The 14,665-nt window shown below is 36.8% G+C and overlaps 1 protein-coding gene across 8 annotated transcripts in view; it reads left to right on the forward strand.

The window, feature by feature from the left end:
• The window catches only part of HTR4 (5-hydroxytryptamine receptor 4), a 238,347-nt gene that overhangs the window by 129,601 nt on the left and 94,081 nt on the right, over positions 1-14,665 (forward strand). For all 8 annotated transcript variants that reach the window (XM_039352850.1, XM_039352885.1, XM_039352833.1 and 5 more), the window contains 2 exons: positions 5,557-5,710; positions 9,118-9,686. In XM_039352850.1, the coding sequence (XP_039208784.1) occupies positions 5,557-5,710; positions 9,118-9,686 (723 nt within the window). The remainder of the gene's footprint in view (positions 1-5,556; positions 5,711-9,117; positions 9,687-14,665) is intronic.

A 14,665-nucleotide genomic window follows, 5' to 3' on the forward strand; every position in this document is an offset into this window, starting at 1 on the left:
TCCAACCAATCACAAAAACACCAATATGGATTCTTTGGAACCCTCAAGTATTCTGTTTTGCTATAGTAGGAGAGTAACTCTCAAAGTCATCACAGAAACATCAGAGTTTTTTCTCACATTCAATCCACCTTTAAACTCTCTCACCTTTAAATTCCAAGCTGGGTAATGTAACCTTTGGTAGCTAGGGTATCTGTGGCAGCAGCTGGCAGGCACAGTATGTGTACTTCTTATTCCATTTGGCTAATTTTCCCTTTGCAAAAGGAGCACCCCAACATTGCTGTTTCATTTAGCCAACCAGCCCTAATATATTATCTCTCAGCATCTGCCAGAGATCTGAAACCAGCTGCTTTCTTTACATTACACACAAAACTTGCAATATGTGCCCAGCCTACTGGAGAATGCTTTCTCTCTTGGCCTTCTGTAAATCTTCTCTTTGCTAAAAACATACCTTCCTGACGCAGGATTTTCAAAGGAAATAATGCTGTTCTCAACTATGACCATGCCAGCTATTCTAGGACACTTGGGAACGATGCTAGCTTGGTTTAGATCCAGCTTTGCCAAGAAAGTTGTTATGCATTATAATTTCAGGGGTTCTCAACCTTGGCAACTTTAAGACTTGTGGACTTCAACTCCCAGAATTCCTCAGCCAGCAAAGTTGCCAAGGTTCAGAACCCCTGCTTATATTGTCAAATTCTGTTTCCTAATCAGTTATCACCAGCTCAGATGACATCTATTTATATGTCAAGCTAGAAATATTTTTCGAGTAAGTTCCTGTTTGACCATGCTGCATATTTTATTATATATTTACCCATTTTAGAGAGCTTCATGAATTTGTTTTACTTTGCATGTCTCTGAGGGCATCAGCAAACTTGGCCAGTTTACTGCTAATTCCTAGTTCTTAATTCAATATGTAGAAATTATTACCACAATATTTAGGACTGGGATGCTTTTGATATAGCAGGCTAGAAATTACTATCCTAAAATGCACACATGTTCTTCAGTCTGGTTTATTTCAGTCTTATCTATCAGAAGCCAGCTTTATTATTCTTCCACCAAAGTCTATAATTCTAGAGGAATAAATAATGAGTCCTGGATTTTTTACATGTTCTTTAAGTTAGCAGATTTTAGGTATCTTGATTTAAAAATCGTTGGAGTATAGCTGTTTGGGCTAACTTGCAAGTACAAACAGATAAACACAATGAGTGTTTTAGTAGTATATAGATAGGTAGATCTGAAGACCCAGTGCAGCTTATAGAGGCAATAGAATTATCTCTCTTTTATTCTTTCTGTGAATTATACACCTTAAATCTATGTCACAAATTGCTTTTAAAACTTGGCAATTTCAGTTACAGGTTAATTGCAGCAAAATACCAAGGTATAATTTAGTGCTGGCATTAAAATAATTCCTTTTAGAAAGCTCTGTGTTTCATAGATTCTTATTGTGAAGATAAGAAATATACGTTGCCTGAATAAAATAGTATTACAACTGTACTCAATATACTAGAATTTTATTGTTACTAAACATGTAGAGGATATCTTGAGCCTGTATTTATGACTATATGTGTGTTAATTTATGGAGAGTATACCTATTAAAGTGGGAACCCCCAACAAATATGAAATTCCAAAATGATGCTTTTATAGCAATAGCCTTTCCTTTTATTAATTAACATAACCTTACATGATACTGTCAGCTGCAGATGGCCAAAAATTCATAAACCTATGAAGCAGTACAGACTGACTGAATTGTCCTCTGATTGTGGTTAAACTAGCAACATTTCCCAATGGTTTCCGTATCATTTTGCTACTTCAGTTTCAGTGAGTTCAGAGCCAGGGGATTTCCTGCTCATTTCTCTGCCCACCTAATCATATTTTCTCTCTTTCTTGCCAACAGAAGAAAAGCACTCCTGCAGACTTGTAAATATTTAATGCAGAATTGTCCCCAGAGCCATTATCAGGTGCTATCCTGTAGGAGACTCTTTAAATGTGAAAGAATTAATGATTTGACATCTTCAACAGGAGCAGTCTTTCACCAGCTCCATTCCTCTGAGCAGCATACCACAGAGTCGAAGATGCCTACAGAACTATGGCCTACCAAGCCATAAAACTGTACAGAACAAAAACATAAGATTTCTTTTGAGATGAAGGCTTGTCGTTGTCAGATTAAGTGGCCCGAGCTGTCTCTCTTGAACTGTCTTAGTGTATTATAATTTGTTTAATGTGACACTTTAAGTGAGGGAATCCTTTTTGGATCGGAATGCTGTGCTTCCTATGCTTTTGCTTTCCTCTCAAAGAGGCCAGTTTAGTATGCTCCTATCAGACACAAAGCTTTGGATTCTAAACACTTTGACAGAGTGAAAGTGTTTGTATATGTGTGTGCAGAGACATCCGTGTGTGTTATCTATTGCCTCAATTTGTATGGATACATCATCTACTACTACCTTCCATATCTTGTCAAAAAGCAAACAAATTACTGTGAGTTCCATATTCAGAATGGCTTTTGGAACTATCTTCAGAATCTTTACATCTTCTGTTCATGATGCGATAACAAAATCTCTCCATATATCAGCACATTTTTATGATTCATCTCCTCCATTTTTTCATTAATAATGTGGAGACATTGCTAATGGGCTTCAGGTTACCACTTTCGATTTTTGTATATCAAACACACGTGCTTGCATAAAGATAGAGAAATTCTAATAGAAATGACTGGAAATCTCAAAAAGAAAAGGAATATTTCTAATCTCCTTCTGCTCGTCTCATTTAAGATGTTCTTACATTTACTGTAAGTTGGGAAAATTAATACTTTAAGGGAGAAACACCTAGGATATGATACCCAGCTTCTTTTGGAAATGGCTATAAGAAGTCTTACCTTAGATGAGTGTGCTATGAGTATAGCCAAATGCTTGTGTTCCTTTTCAAAGGATTTGTTAACAATCCTGAAGAATATCTATGCATCTTTCCAGTTACTGTATCCTAAAAAAGAAGGGTTTCCATACTGTATATAATTGACTAAACAAGTTTACTTCCTTTCTAACTGGGATGTATCCCATTATAAAATATCATTTTACCAGAATGCAACCTGCTATACCTCTGTTCACCTTTTTGGAGAACAAACTTTCATTCCTTGCTTTCCTTTGTGTGAGATTTTTTTTTCCTGACAAGGCACCTTACTTCCAAAGTAAGTATTTTTATTTTATTTTCCAAGAAAGCTGGCAGAAACAGCATTTGCCAGCTTTTGCTGTTTTAATCAGGACGTCACCGTGTCATAGCACAAGCTCCTTTAGAATTATGGGCAACATTGCAACACAGATAGTGTAGGGTAGAAATGTGATGCAATGCTGCAACCATGCTATGGTTTCATGCACACACACCATTTCCTGGAAATGCTGCTAGTTGATGGTCCATTTGGGAACCGTTGGTTGAAATAATGCTAAAGCTCTTGTGTTGCTTTGTAGCATGTCATCCTGTTTCTGGGTCTCTGTCTCAAAGACATGAAAGGTCAAGTAGGCAAAAGCCCTGGGGGCCTCAAGGGAACTGCCAGCAGGCACTTCCAGGCTTCATGTTGGGGGCTCAAGCCCTGGCACATGTTAAATTAATTAACACATTTTTTTGGTATTTTAATGATTTCATCATTCCTTCTAATGATATGCAGAAACCGCTTTTAAACATTCATCTCCAGTAAGGACTTTACCTTTGAGTAGGCTCCCCCTGTGGAAAGCAACTTTTTTCTGTCCTTCTCTTTGCTCTGTCAATAAGTTAAGTGCTAAGTTATCCTTAATGTTGATAATAGTGCGATGCTTTTAGGTATATGACCACCTGGGCAGACCTTTCGACTCATTTAGCATAAACATCAGCAGGAGGGGGAAAACTCTTTCCGAGACAAGAATCATTAGGGTGTTCCTCAATAATGCTTTCCTGTGGTTAAAATAATGACAGTTGCCTCCCTATTCACCAAATACTTACATTTTTAATGCTACCACAGAGTGTCTGCCACACTCTGGAGGTGAGTTAGATGCTGCTTCTTGCAAGGTTGTTTGCATGATGGAAATATAACAAGAGATGGAATCCACAGAATTGGAAGAGAGAAAAATCCAGAAAATAGAAGTAGTTAAAATTCATTTCTGTTATATGAATTTTTCTCACTTTCCTCACATTTGATTTTCTTGAGACTTCTAGGGGCATTTAGTTCTCTAACCTTTCAGTCTGGGTTAGATCAAAAGCAGAGTGAAGAGACAAGATTGAGGAAGGAAGGAAGGAAGGAAGGAAGGAAGGAAGGAAGGAAGGAAGGAAGGAAGGAAGGAAGGAAGGAAGGAAGGAAGGAGGGAGGGAGGGAAGGCTCCATTAAGCTCCCAAATACCAAGTTTTGCTTGTATAGCACAGGCTATTTTAGACATCTTACTGTTAGCTAAATAATAAACCAACAAACAAAAAAGATGGGGATTCACAGTTCACAAAAATGAGGAAGAAAGACTCTTAAGGGCTATAAAAATGAACTTAGATAAATAGAAGACAGACACAGATTGCTGTATCTCTCCCAGGCTCTTTATTTTGATCTTGTTGTGTTTTATTTCAGGGTAGAAAGATTCTTTCAAGGCTGCTTGTGCATGTTGGTTTGTATGGATCAATAGAGCAGCATAAAACCACATCAGTTCAATGTAGCATTTCACAGGGAAAAATAAGAATATAAAACAATCAGTAGCAGTTTAAAAAGCCAGACACTGTTAATTAAACATTGTAAGAAAACAGAATAACAGGTTTTAATGCTTTTTAGCTGGAGGGAGAGCCAAATGTTCGTTCTTCGGGCAGGAGTTTCACAAAGAGGCAATCATCTTGTTACTAAGCATGAGTACTTTAATCTTGCAAAGCCCCAGCCTGCAGCCCTGGACATATGCAACCCTTCACGGTTTGTTTCATATTATTACTGATCACATATCATCCAAACTAAAATGAATGTACTTCTTTGAATGAACAGTAACAAACCAATTTGAGGTTGAGAAATTTTGAGAAGAGAGAGGTTCATGAAGATTTTGTTCTGAATAGAAAATACTGCAGTAACTTTCATCCACTTCAGAACTTTTTTCCCTGCCAAATATGGAAGGAAATTTAGAAGTGCATAAAGATGACATTTATTTCCCCATTGTTGAAAAAAATCACTGTGAAAGTATCTTAAGAGCAAAAATAAAAGCTATGCTGTACATGAAAGGAAATTGAGAGAATAAGGAAAATTACATTTGATTCAGCCATGGAGCAAATTTTCTCCTTTGTAAATCTTGTGTGCTTTAAATTTAAAACTATTTGACCTTCATGTCCTCGAATAAAAGAAGGCAACATTCTAAAGGAGGTGGGATATGAATGTAAGCAATGTCTGTGGAGATTCTCAGTCATCCAGGTCATGGTCTTAGTCAGAACTGAAGAAGCTACTTGGATGAAAAGCGAAACGTCTTCAGGGAAAGACAAAGTCCAGTTGCCTTTTGAAAAAACACCTTTCGGAATGTAAACCATATTGATCTTGCCTTTGCTCTTTATGTATGCTAGTTTCTCTTTTTGCCATTCCAGGTACTATGCCATCTGCTGCCAGCCATTGGTTTACAGGAATAAGATGACTCCACTACGCATTGCTTTATTGCTGAGTGGCTGCTGGGTAATCCCAATGTTTATTTCTTTTCTTCCTATAATGCAAGGCTGGAATAGTATTGGCATCATGGACTTGGTGAGTAGATCTCAGTTGCCTGATGTAAAACCTATTCCAGGTCAAAATGAGAAGACTTTTATTTTGCCTACAGCCCTGTTTAATCTTGAATGATTGTATATCATTATTATTGATTTATGACTGAAGGTGAATATACATGTCCCAGGATAATGTTCCAATCTGGGTCAGTCACCAGAACCAGACCTTTTAGTCTTCCAAGTTTTCAGACACTTGCTGAAAACCATCCTCAGGGAACCTCTCTCTAGCAGAGTGTGCACTTTGGGCCTGTTGTGTGTGGCTGTTGTGTGTGGCTTTTTATTGATTTAAATATAAATTACATAAATTATAAATGTATATATTTCCCATTCTAAGCTAGCTTTTCTTAGCCTTTTTCCCTTGGAGGAACCCTTGAAATAATGTTCAGGTTTTATAAAAATGGCAACCAATATTATAATTTCACAATACAATTCACTTCGAACCTACACAGTCCTCCTTTTGCAATTTCTACCACAATATAAAGCAGCAGGCCAGCAGTTGAGTCATGGTGTGCAAAAATCCCCATCACTCTGAGCACTGGCCTTATGTACTAAGCAAAGTTTATTTTTTCAGTGATGTTTTCTCATAGTGACTTCTTATGGAAGTCTTGGATTCCATACAAAGTCCCACTTATGAAAAACTGCTCTAGGCTCTCGGTATTATGCATAATTTGAAATTCTATGATTGAAGAAAATTGCAAAAAAGAACAATAAAAATATTTTTGAAGCAAGACATATTAATGTTGATTAGTTCTATAGATGACTTTAGTTTAGTTAAAGTATATCCCAGTAAGATTTGACCTAAACTAACCTCTGGGGGGGAGGGGGGAGCATTCAAACTTTTTAAACTTTCCATTTAATCCATGTTTGTAGCTGTTTACATTAAAACTAGCACAGGCTCTGGTTAGAACAGGTGATGGATCTCATGTGACATTCTGACTTTTCTAAATAATTGTTAGGGTTTTTTGAACTTTTGATTATTATAGTGTTTTTATTGTATTTTTACTGCATAAACTACTCAGAATGAGCCTACACATTTCATAAATAATGTAAAAAATAATAAATGTTACTATGATCCTCCAGTCCAAATATTTCAAAATGTTTCCAGATAACTTACACCATCACTTTTGGGTAGCTAAATTTTTTTACATATCGTAGAGCTGAGTAAATGTACCACCCAAAATGTACGTTACTTGCATTTTTTTAAACAGCTTTAATCAACAGACACATTTTTCAACTTGCTGTTCTCTGCTATTTGCGGCTCACTGTAATTTGAATGATTACTATAAACTTGATTCCTTAGTTGTGAAATGATTTAAATGACAATGGAAAGTTTGTTCACTGAATTCTAGAACTGAAAATGTCTGTAAAGTTAAAGTACATTTAGTCCATACCAGTACTCTCTGTTTATTCATTTTGAAATGTTTGATTAATAGTAAAAGAGTTAAAACAAGGCTGGAACATTCAATACCTCAGAGACATTTTACTACCTTTAGATCTGTTGTTATAAGCTCTGGTATTCTTTTTGGCCACAAAAGGTATAAAGTAGTATCTTATAACTCTGAGGTCAAAAGCACCCCAAAATATTAGTGAAATTGTAAAATAATTTCTTTCTCAAGCTTCCGTCCAAGACTCAGGTGGAACAATAGGAAAGCCTGGACTTCTCTAATTGAATATGTTCCTGTTGTATTCATTTTATACTTAATTCTATCACGGGAGATATTGGTTATATAAGATAAACGTCTATTTGAACAGAGGTAGATCTAAAGATGCTTTCTGCAAGAGGACTTCCTTAAAGCATAATCCTTTCAGGTCAAGAATAGACAACTTGTCCACCTTATCTGCCTTTCTGTATTGTTAGTATGCCCTTTGGAGGGAAAAAGTCCTGGATACATAATAACTGTAATAACATTATTGTATGCACAAAGATGAAAAGATTTGGCACTACTTACAATGGAGGAATGGTTAGTGAAGATGATGAAAAAAGATGGCTTTCACTTCTTTGATAAAAGAAAATACAATATTTATATTTATTGCTCCCATATGGACCTTTTGCATGATAAACAACCATTTTTTACTATTAGACTTAAAAGAAAACAATAGTTAAATGAACAGTGCTTTGAATGCTGAGTCACACAGCATACAGTCCATGGAAGAAACATTAATTCTTATATACAGTATATCCTGGATATCTCTTGTCCTCTGTTAGGCATACAGGATGATTGACTACACACACGCAGCATTAGGCTGCTTCCCAGAACATTTTAGTAGATCCATTGTTCAAATAAAACATTTGCTTCATTAATCCTCTCCCTACTTTCCATTCTTTTCTGAAAGTTTGTTTTCTGAAGTTATTGCCTGACATTGACAGTATTCCAACTCTCATGATAATTGTTCTCTAGATGAAGGATTCTAATCCACAACAAAGTGTCAATAACACATGAGAGGCAATATTAACTCTTTTCATGAGATACGGATCTGATGCAATTTTTGTCTAATTCTTAGAGTTCATAGTAATCTAGTAATCATGCAGATTCTATAGCTTTTGAGATTTTTTTTTTTTAAAAATCACCCTATCTGTTTCAGGCAATCATAAACAGATGGAGAAAAGTTCTGAACCGGTTTCCTGGTTTCAAATGTATTGAAATCACAACTCCAAAAATTCTGCTCCAGCATGCAGTAACTGAATGAAACAATACTAATATTTTGTATCAACTGAATGAAACAATACTAATATTTCATGTCAATTGTACTGCAATAGTTATCACTTATTTAATGTGTAGAATAGTCTTTTCTAGCATGCTACCTCCAAAATACCCTGTAGATATTTTGAAACCATAGTTTCCAGATCTTCATTTTACATCAGTGGCATTCACTACAATAAAATGCAATATTTTCCTTAAAAACTTATAGCATTTAATTTTATTTCTCTTCTATCCTTTCCTATCACCAAAACTATATACTGGACAATAGAACAGATTTTTACACACTCAAAAAATAATCATCCAGAGTTGCTCAAAATCTGGTGCCATAAAATTTTAATAAATTATTAGTATTAATTGCATTTTATTTGTTCCCCCGTTTTGATATTTTAGTACTATATTTTCTTTCTGCCATAGTTCAAACGTTGCTGAAAATAGAGGAAACATTCAAGAGAATTAACAGCGGTGGGGAAATGCCATGAATAGGACAAATCATAATTATGAAAGAAAAGAATGGGCTAATTTGTGAGACAAAAATTGTATTAGAGATTGCTGAAGAAAGATGTTTGATGCTAACCTCATTTGTACACATGGCCAAATGAAGCTAAAAAAGAACATTTTATTATCAGGGATATTTGTGTAGGCTTCTAACATTTCTGTGCTTTTTTTTTTTTTTGATTCACCTCTTCAGGTGGAAAAAAGGCAATTCAACAATGCATCCAACTCAACTTACTGCATATTCATGGTCAACAAGCCGTATGCCATCACCTGCTCAGTCGTAGCCTTCTACATTCCATTTCTGCTAATGGTTCTAGCCTACTACCGAATATACATTACAGCCAGGGAGCATGCTCACCAGATACGAATCTTACAGCGTGCAGGGGCACCAACTGATGGGCGACCCCAACATCCAGACCAGCATAGCACACATCGTATGAAGACTGAGACTAAAGCTGCAAAGACCCTCTGTATCATCATGGGTTGTTTCTGCTTGTGCTGGGCGCCTTTCTTTATCACAAACATAATAGACCCTTTCATACATTATGCAGTTCCTGATCAGATATGGACTGCTTTCTTGTGGCTGGGATACATCAATTCAGGACTGAATCCCTTCCTTTATGCATTCTTGAACAAGTCTTTCAGACGTGCCTTCCTCATCATCTTGTGTTGTGGTGATGAACGATATCGAAGACCTTCCATCTTGGAACAAACGGTACCTTGTTCTACCACTACCATCAATGGATCAACTCATGTACTGAGGTGAGTTCAAGTCTATCTACTTTGATGGAAGCTTAAAGAATGTTTGAGAAAATATTTTTCCTAACTATATTTTAGCTGTGAGTCTATGAATTCATAAAGGAAAGCTAAGATTTTTACTTTTCAGAGAATTAGTGGTATATTTGTAATTTTCTAAATGCTTGTACATACATTTTCAGGTGAACGGAGAGAAGTTTTGTGAAACTTTTATAGGAGAGTAGAATTTCATGTCCTTTTTTATTATTATCCTTAAATTTATATTTTCAGAGAGACGATTAAGGATGCAATATTTCATTTTTGTGTTAAGGTAAAAATACAAAGACAATGGTGTATTTGGGTGAACAAAATTATATTGTGTTAAATAAAAATATGGTTCAGTGAAAAGCCTAGGTCAAGAGAGATATCTTAAACAGGTGCTGAACGTTTAAAAGGTTCAGCATCGTCCATAACTAAACAAGGAATGAAAACCAATGGGTTACTTACAGGTACAAAACACAGATTCCTGGGAGTTTGCATAGCAAATCTCTGGCAGTTGAAGTACCTTCAAGATAACTCCTCCAGATCTCAGCTAAGAGGCAGACAAAACATTTCCTAAATTCTAATAAGCTTCTTATTTCTACATAATCTAATCTCTGTGTAATGGAATGTTTTCTTAAAAACAAGTAGATATTTGACCATAATGATAATTATTTTGAAGTTTCCTAGGACACCATCAGGTTGTTAATTTTTCTTGCTGATAATGCAGTTGGATGGACAGTTTTGCTATTGAAAGAAAAATATATTAATAGGTAAATAGCGGACACTTTCTTGTTGCTGCAGCTTTCCATTCCCTAGTCTTTGAGGAATTGTTTTCTTTTTTAAAAGAAAAAAGAAAAACTCTGCTAGTTCAAGCAGCTTAAGGAATGAAAATCAAATCACAAATCTCATCTGATAAAAAGTTCTGCAATGACAAAAATTCTTTTAATGTTATTCTATAAAAGAAATAGAAAAAAAAAGATAGGGGAAAAAAATAAGAAGCCTGTTCCTTTGCATTGCCCGCCCCTTCCCCAAGAGAAGGGGAAAACTGACAGCATCTTAAAAAATTCATCTTTGCCGCTCTGCCGGCTACATGAAGTGGGATTTGCAAAACTGTGAAGGCAACCTTTCCGTTAGAGGACCCGGTGGGCAGTGATGTTCAGGAAGGCTGAAGCAAAACTTCCCCCTCCTTCTCCCAGTTTGCAGGCAGGCATCCTGTAGAGTGCCTGCCTGAAAACTGTACAAAATTCTGCATTTCCAGCTGAGAATGGTTCTGTTTGCATCATAATTGAGCTGGAACTTTGTCCATTCAGCTGCTGAACAGAGGCAGTGGCATGGGATGGCAAGTGTCGTGATCTGATTTGGGAGTAGCATAAACCTCTTGTGTGGAACTCAACATTTGGGAGAGGGAGGGAGGGGAAGGGGGAGAGAAAGAGAGGGAGAGAGAGAGAGAGAGAGAGAGAGAGAGAGAGAGAGACAGACACACACACACACACACACACAGAGAGAGAGAGAGAGAGAGAGAGAGAGAGACAGAGAGAATGAGAATAGACAGTCAAATGATATGTCTAGGAAATGTGAGAAATTTCAGGTCATACTAGTAGTTTCAATGACATAATGAACATGTGTTAAATAACCCTGAACCTTATTTATTTATTTGAATTATTTACATCCCGCATTTCACCACCTGATATTCAAAATTGCTCTCAAACATCAAAACCCAGTTGCTTTTAAAAACGGTATATGGTTTTCTTTTAAAAAAAACAGCAAAAAGTTATTATCTTTGAAAGGTTTGAAAAAATACTCTTGATTGAAAGCTAAAAGAGGGAAAAATACTAATTACTACATTAATATCTTTAAGTAAGAAAAATAAATTTGCATTTTAGGGTACTTCTGTCAGTTTTGTTTTTGCTCAGTTTCTTATTTTCCTGATTATAATTGTATTTTATTTCCACATTGATTTACAAATTCAGCAAACACTACACAAAACCTTGTGTATGCTTCTTCTAAAACCTATTTATAAAGTTTTCTGTCCTATAGGTGTGCAAAAACATTTATATTATGCAATGCATTATTTGTGCTGTACTTACTTTTAACCACTATTACATTTCATGAGTAGTTTTGGAACTACAAACCACATCACCAAATTTCCAAAGATATCAATTTCTGTGCACATGGATATGGAAAGATGCAATTTGGGAAATTGATTTACAAATCAGATGGCACTGATTTCTTGTCCTGCATAACTCATGGAAGCACCTGCAAAGCAGAGTCTCAGAAAAACTCAACAGATGGATAGATTCATATGGCAGAAGACTGTTGGTGGGGCCTTTAGTCCCAAAATCTTTTTCTCTATAAATGAAAATACTTAATATTGCCCAGGATCATATATACAGTCAAGCAATTAATATGAGTCATGGACAGTGGTAGGATTCAGCCGGTTCGCACCACTTTGGCGGTAGCTAATTTTTTGTTGCCCAGGCCCAGAACAGACTTCAGGAAGCAGCATCCACATAGAGAATCGGTTGTTCACTTATTTGAATACCACCACTGGTCATGGGGCAGAAGCATTTTCTTATTGGCAGACAGGATTTATTATTTACCCCTCCTACTTTTGACTGGAAGTTGCTTCATCTTTAGAAAATTAACTTCAGGAGTTTCATGCTTTAAGGTAGAAACAGGGTCATCTTAAAAATGTGGAAGTCTGTGATATGTGTTGTGATATGTTTTACCTAATCCAGGGATAGGCAACTATTTGGTATCTTGGTAATATTTTTGCAGCTTGCATGGGATGAAAAACATGAAAAAAAAAACCCAAATCGTATCTATCATATTCAAATGAGAAGGGTATGTTCTTTACTTTCTATTACCTTTTGTTCTTGTCCTGAGAAGGGGATTTTTATTTATTTTTATCCCACGTTATTATTTATATAAATTATTGAAGGCAGCAAACATATCCAACACTCTTTGTCTTCCTATTTTCCTCACAAAACCCTGTGAGGTGGGTTGGGCAGAGAGAGAGGGACTGGACCAAAGTCACTCAGCTGGCTTTCATAGCTGAAGTAAGTTTCTCACTTTCTAGCCTTGAGCTTTAACCACCAACAAAACTGGGTCTGGGTTTGTGTGTGTTAATTTTGCCCTAACTTATTTTGAAAAGGCAGCTATATAAATAATCTAAATAATAATCATAATTGTCTTTTAAAGTGTTTTTTTTAAAAAATAATAATAATATAAATATATTTTAAAGCTTGCTCAATAGCTTTTTTTTCTGCCTCAGAATAATGGTAAATTGTTGTACACAGAGGGAAAATTGCCCACTTGTGGGAAAAAAAAGCTTGAGGATTTTTCATTCTGAGTCACTTAATTCTTATTTAATTTATGGAAATATGTAGATATATCCCCGTCATCATTTGTCTGAGATTGCTGGTTTTTTTGTAAAGAAAATATGGGCTTATGACCTTTAATTTTTACTTAGTTTCTGTGATGGATAATGCATAAATGTTTGAAGGGACCAGGTAGTTTATTTTTCTTTTGCTGGTTCATATTAAATAAACATTAATGCCTCAATATTTTACAGACTCTATTTAGCCGTGAAAATTTGCTCCATTATCATGCCAACTCACTTCTTTCCATTCTCTCCCAGCTGGAGACCCTTAATGACCGATCGAATATGACTATACAGAAATGCGTGCTGTGCACCCGGTTCATCAAGCCGCAATTAGGTTCCTGAGCTTCCTAAACTGATGAGGAAGCTATTTTGTTAGCTTCCTGTGTGACTAAAAACTTTATCTGAGAATTAAGGATGGAGACTCATCCTGATTTGATTGGTGGCTCATTGGGCTCATTTTAGAGGTGGGCTTACATTATGTTAGCTGCTTTTATATACATACATACATACACTCACGCACAAGTGGAGCGAAAAAGCAAGATGACTTTATTGGATACACATCCTGCCAACAGCCTTCCAGGGAAATAACTGTTGTGCTTTGGGGTAGAAATGAGGAGAGGGAATGAGCAAAAGCATGTAACACAATGGGGTGGTTGGAAACACACGAACGAATCAACGGTTGGGGAAAAGGAGGAGGGGGGAGTAGTGACCTTAAATATCATTGAGATTACAGCAGATAGCCGTGGGCAGGTGAGGGAAATGACCGAAAAAGAGGGGGAGGAAGGAACAACGAATCTGGATGATGGGATGCATACAAAGAAAGCGATGGGCAAAAGGAAGGAGGGGGGAACAGCAGCCCTAGAAATTGGTGGTGCAATGACGGACAGCGGGGGGTGCACAAGGGAGGAGATTGGAGAAAAGAAAGTGGATAAGGGAATTGCAGCTTTAAAAACCATCAAGGGAACAGTGAGTACATGCCTTTCAAGAATGAAACAATCAGAGACATCAGATGGACCGATGACTAGGTCCAAGAGCCATGCGCAAAAACTGGCCGGTGTTATAAAAGGAAACTCCCATTGACTTGTTTCTATGCTCTGATGATGTCTTTTAAAATACTAAAAATGAAAATCCTGGGCATTATGTTAACCAGATAAAAGAAAAAACAAACACCAGGATATAATAAACCAGACTGTTTAATATAAACAAGCCTGTGGTTAAGAAGAGTCACTAAGTTTTCGTCCGGCAGCTGCTGGCGTCATCAGATTTAGAATAGAAGGAGATTGGGAAGGCAGATCATGTAGCTTCCTGTCTCTGTGCCCGGCTTCTTGAGCGCGTCATCGGCCCGTTGATCGTATTAATCCGTATCGCACAGAGTTGCTCCGCATCAGGCAAACTGTCCTTGGCTCCACTAGTTGTTTTACAATCCTCAAGTGCTCTTTTAGAGCATGTGCAAGCACTTGGAGGGCAGCTGTCAATCCGTCCCTGTGCCCAGTCTCCCTCCCACCCCCAAGGCCGTTGTCGTAATTCCTCTGCTCCAGTCCTGCAACAAGCAGCTGTTCCAGCATTCCTGCTCTCTGTC

The sequence above is a fragment of the Crotalus tigris genome, unplaced genomic scaffold (assembly GCF_016545835.1).
Source record: "Crotalus tigris isolate CLP2741 ecotype Arizona unplaced genomic scaffold, ASM1654583v1 scf7180000017568.12009008, whole genome shotgun sequence".
Taxonomy (NCBI): domain Eukaryota; kingdom Metazoa; phylum Chordata; class Lepidosauria; order Squamata; family Viperidae; genus Crotalus; species Crotalus tigris.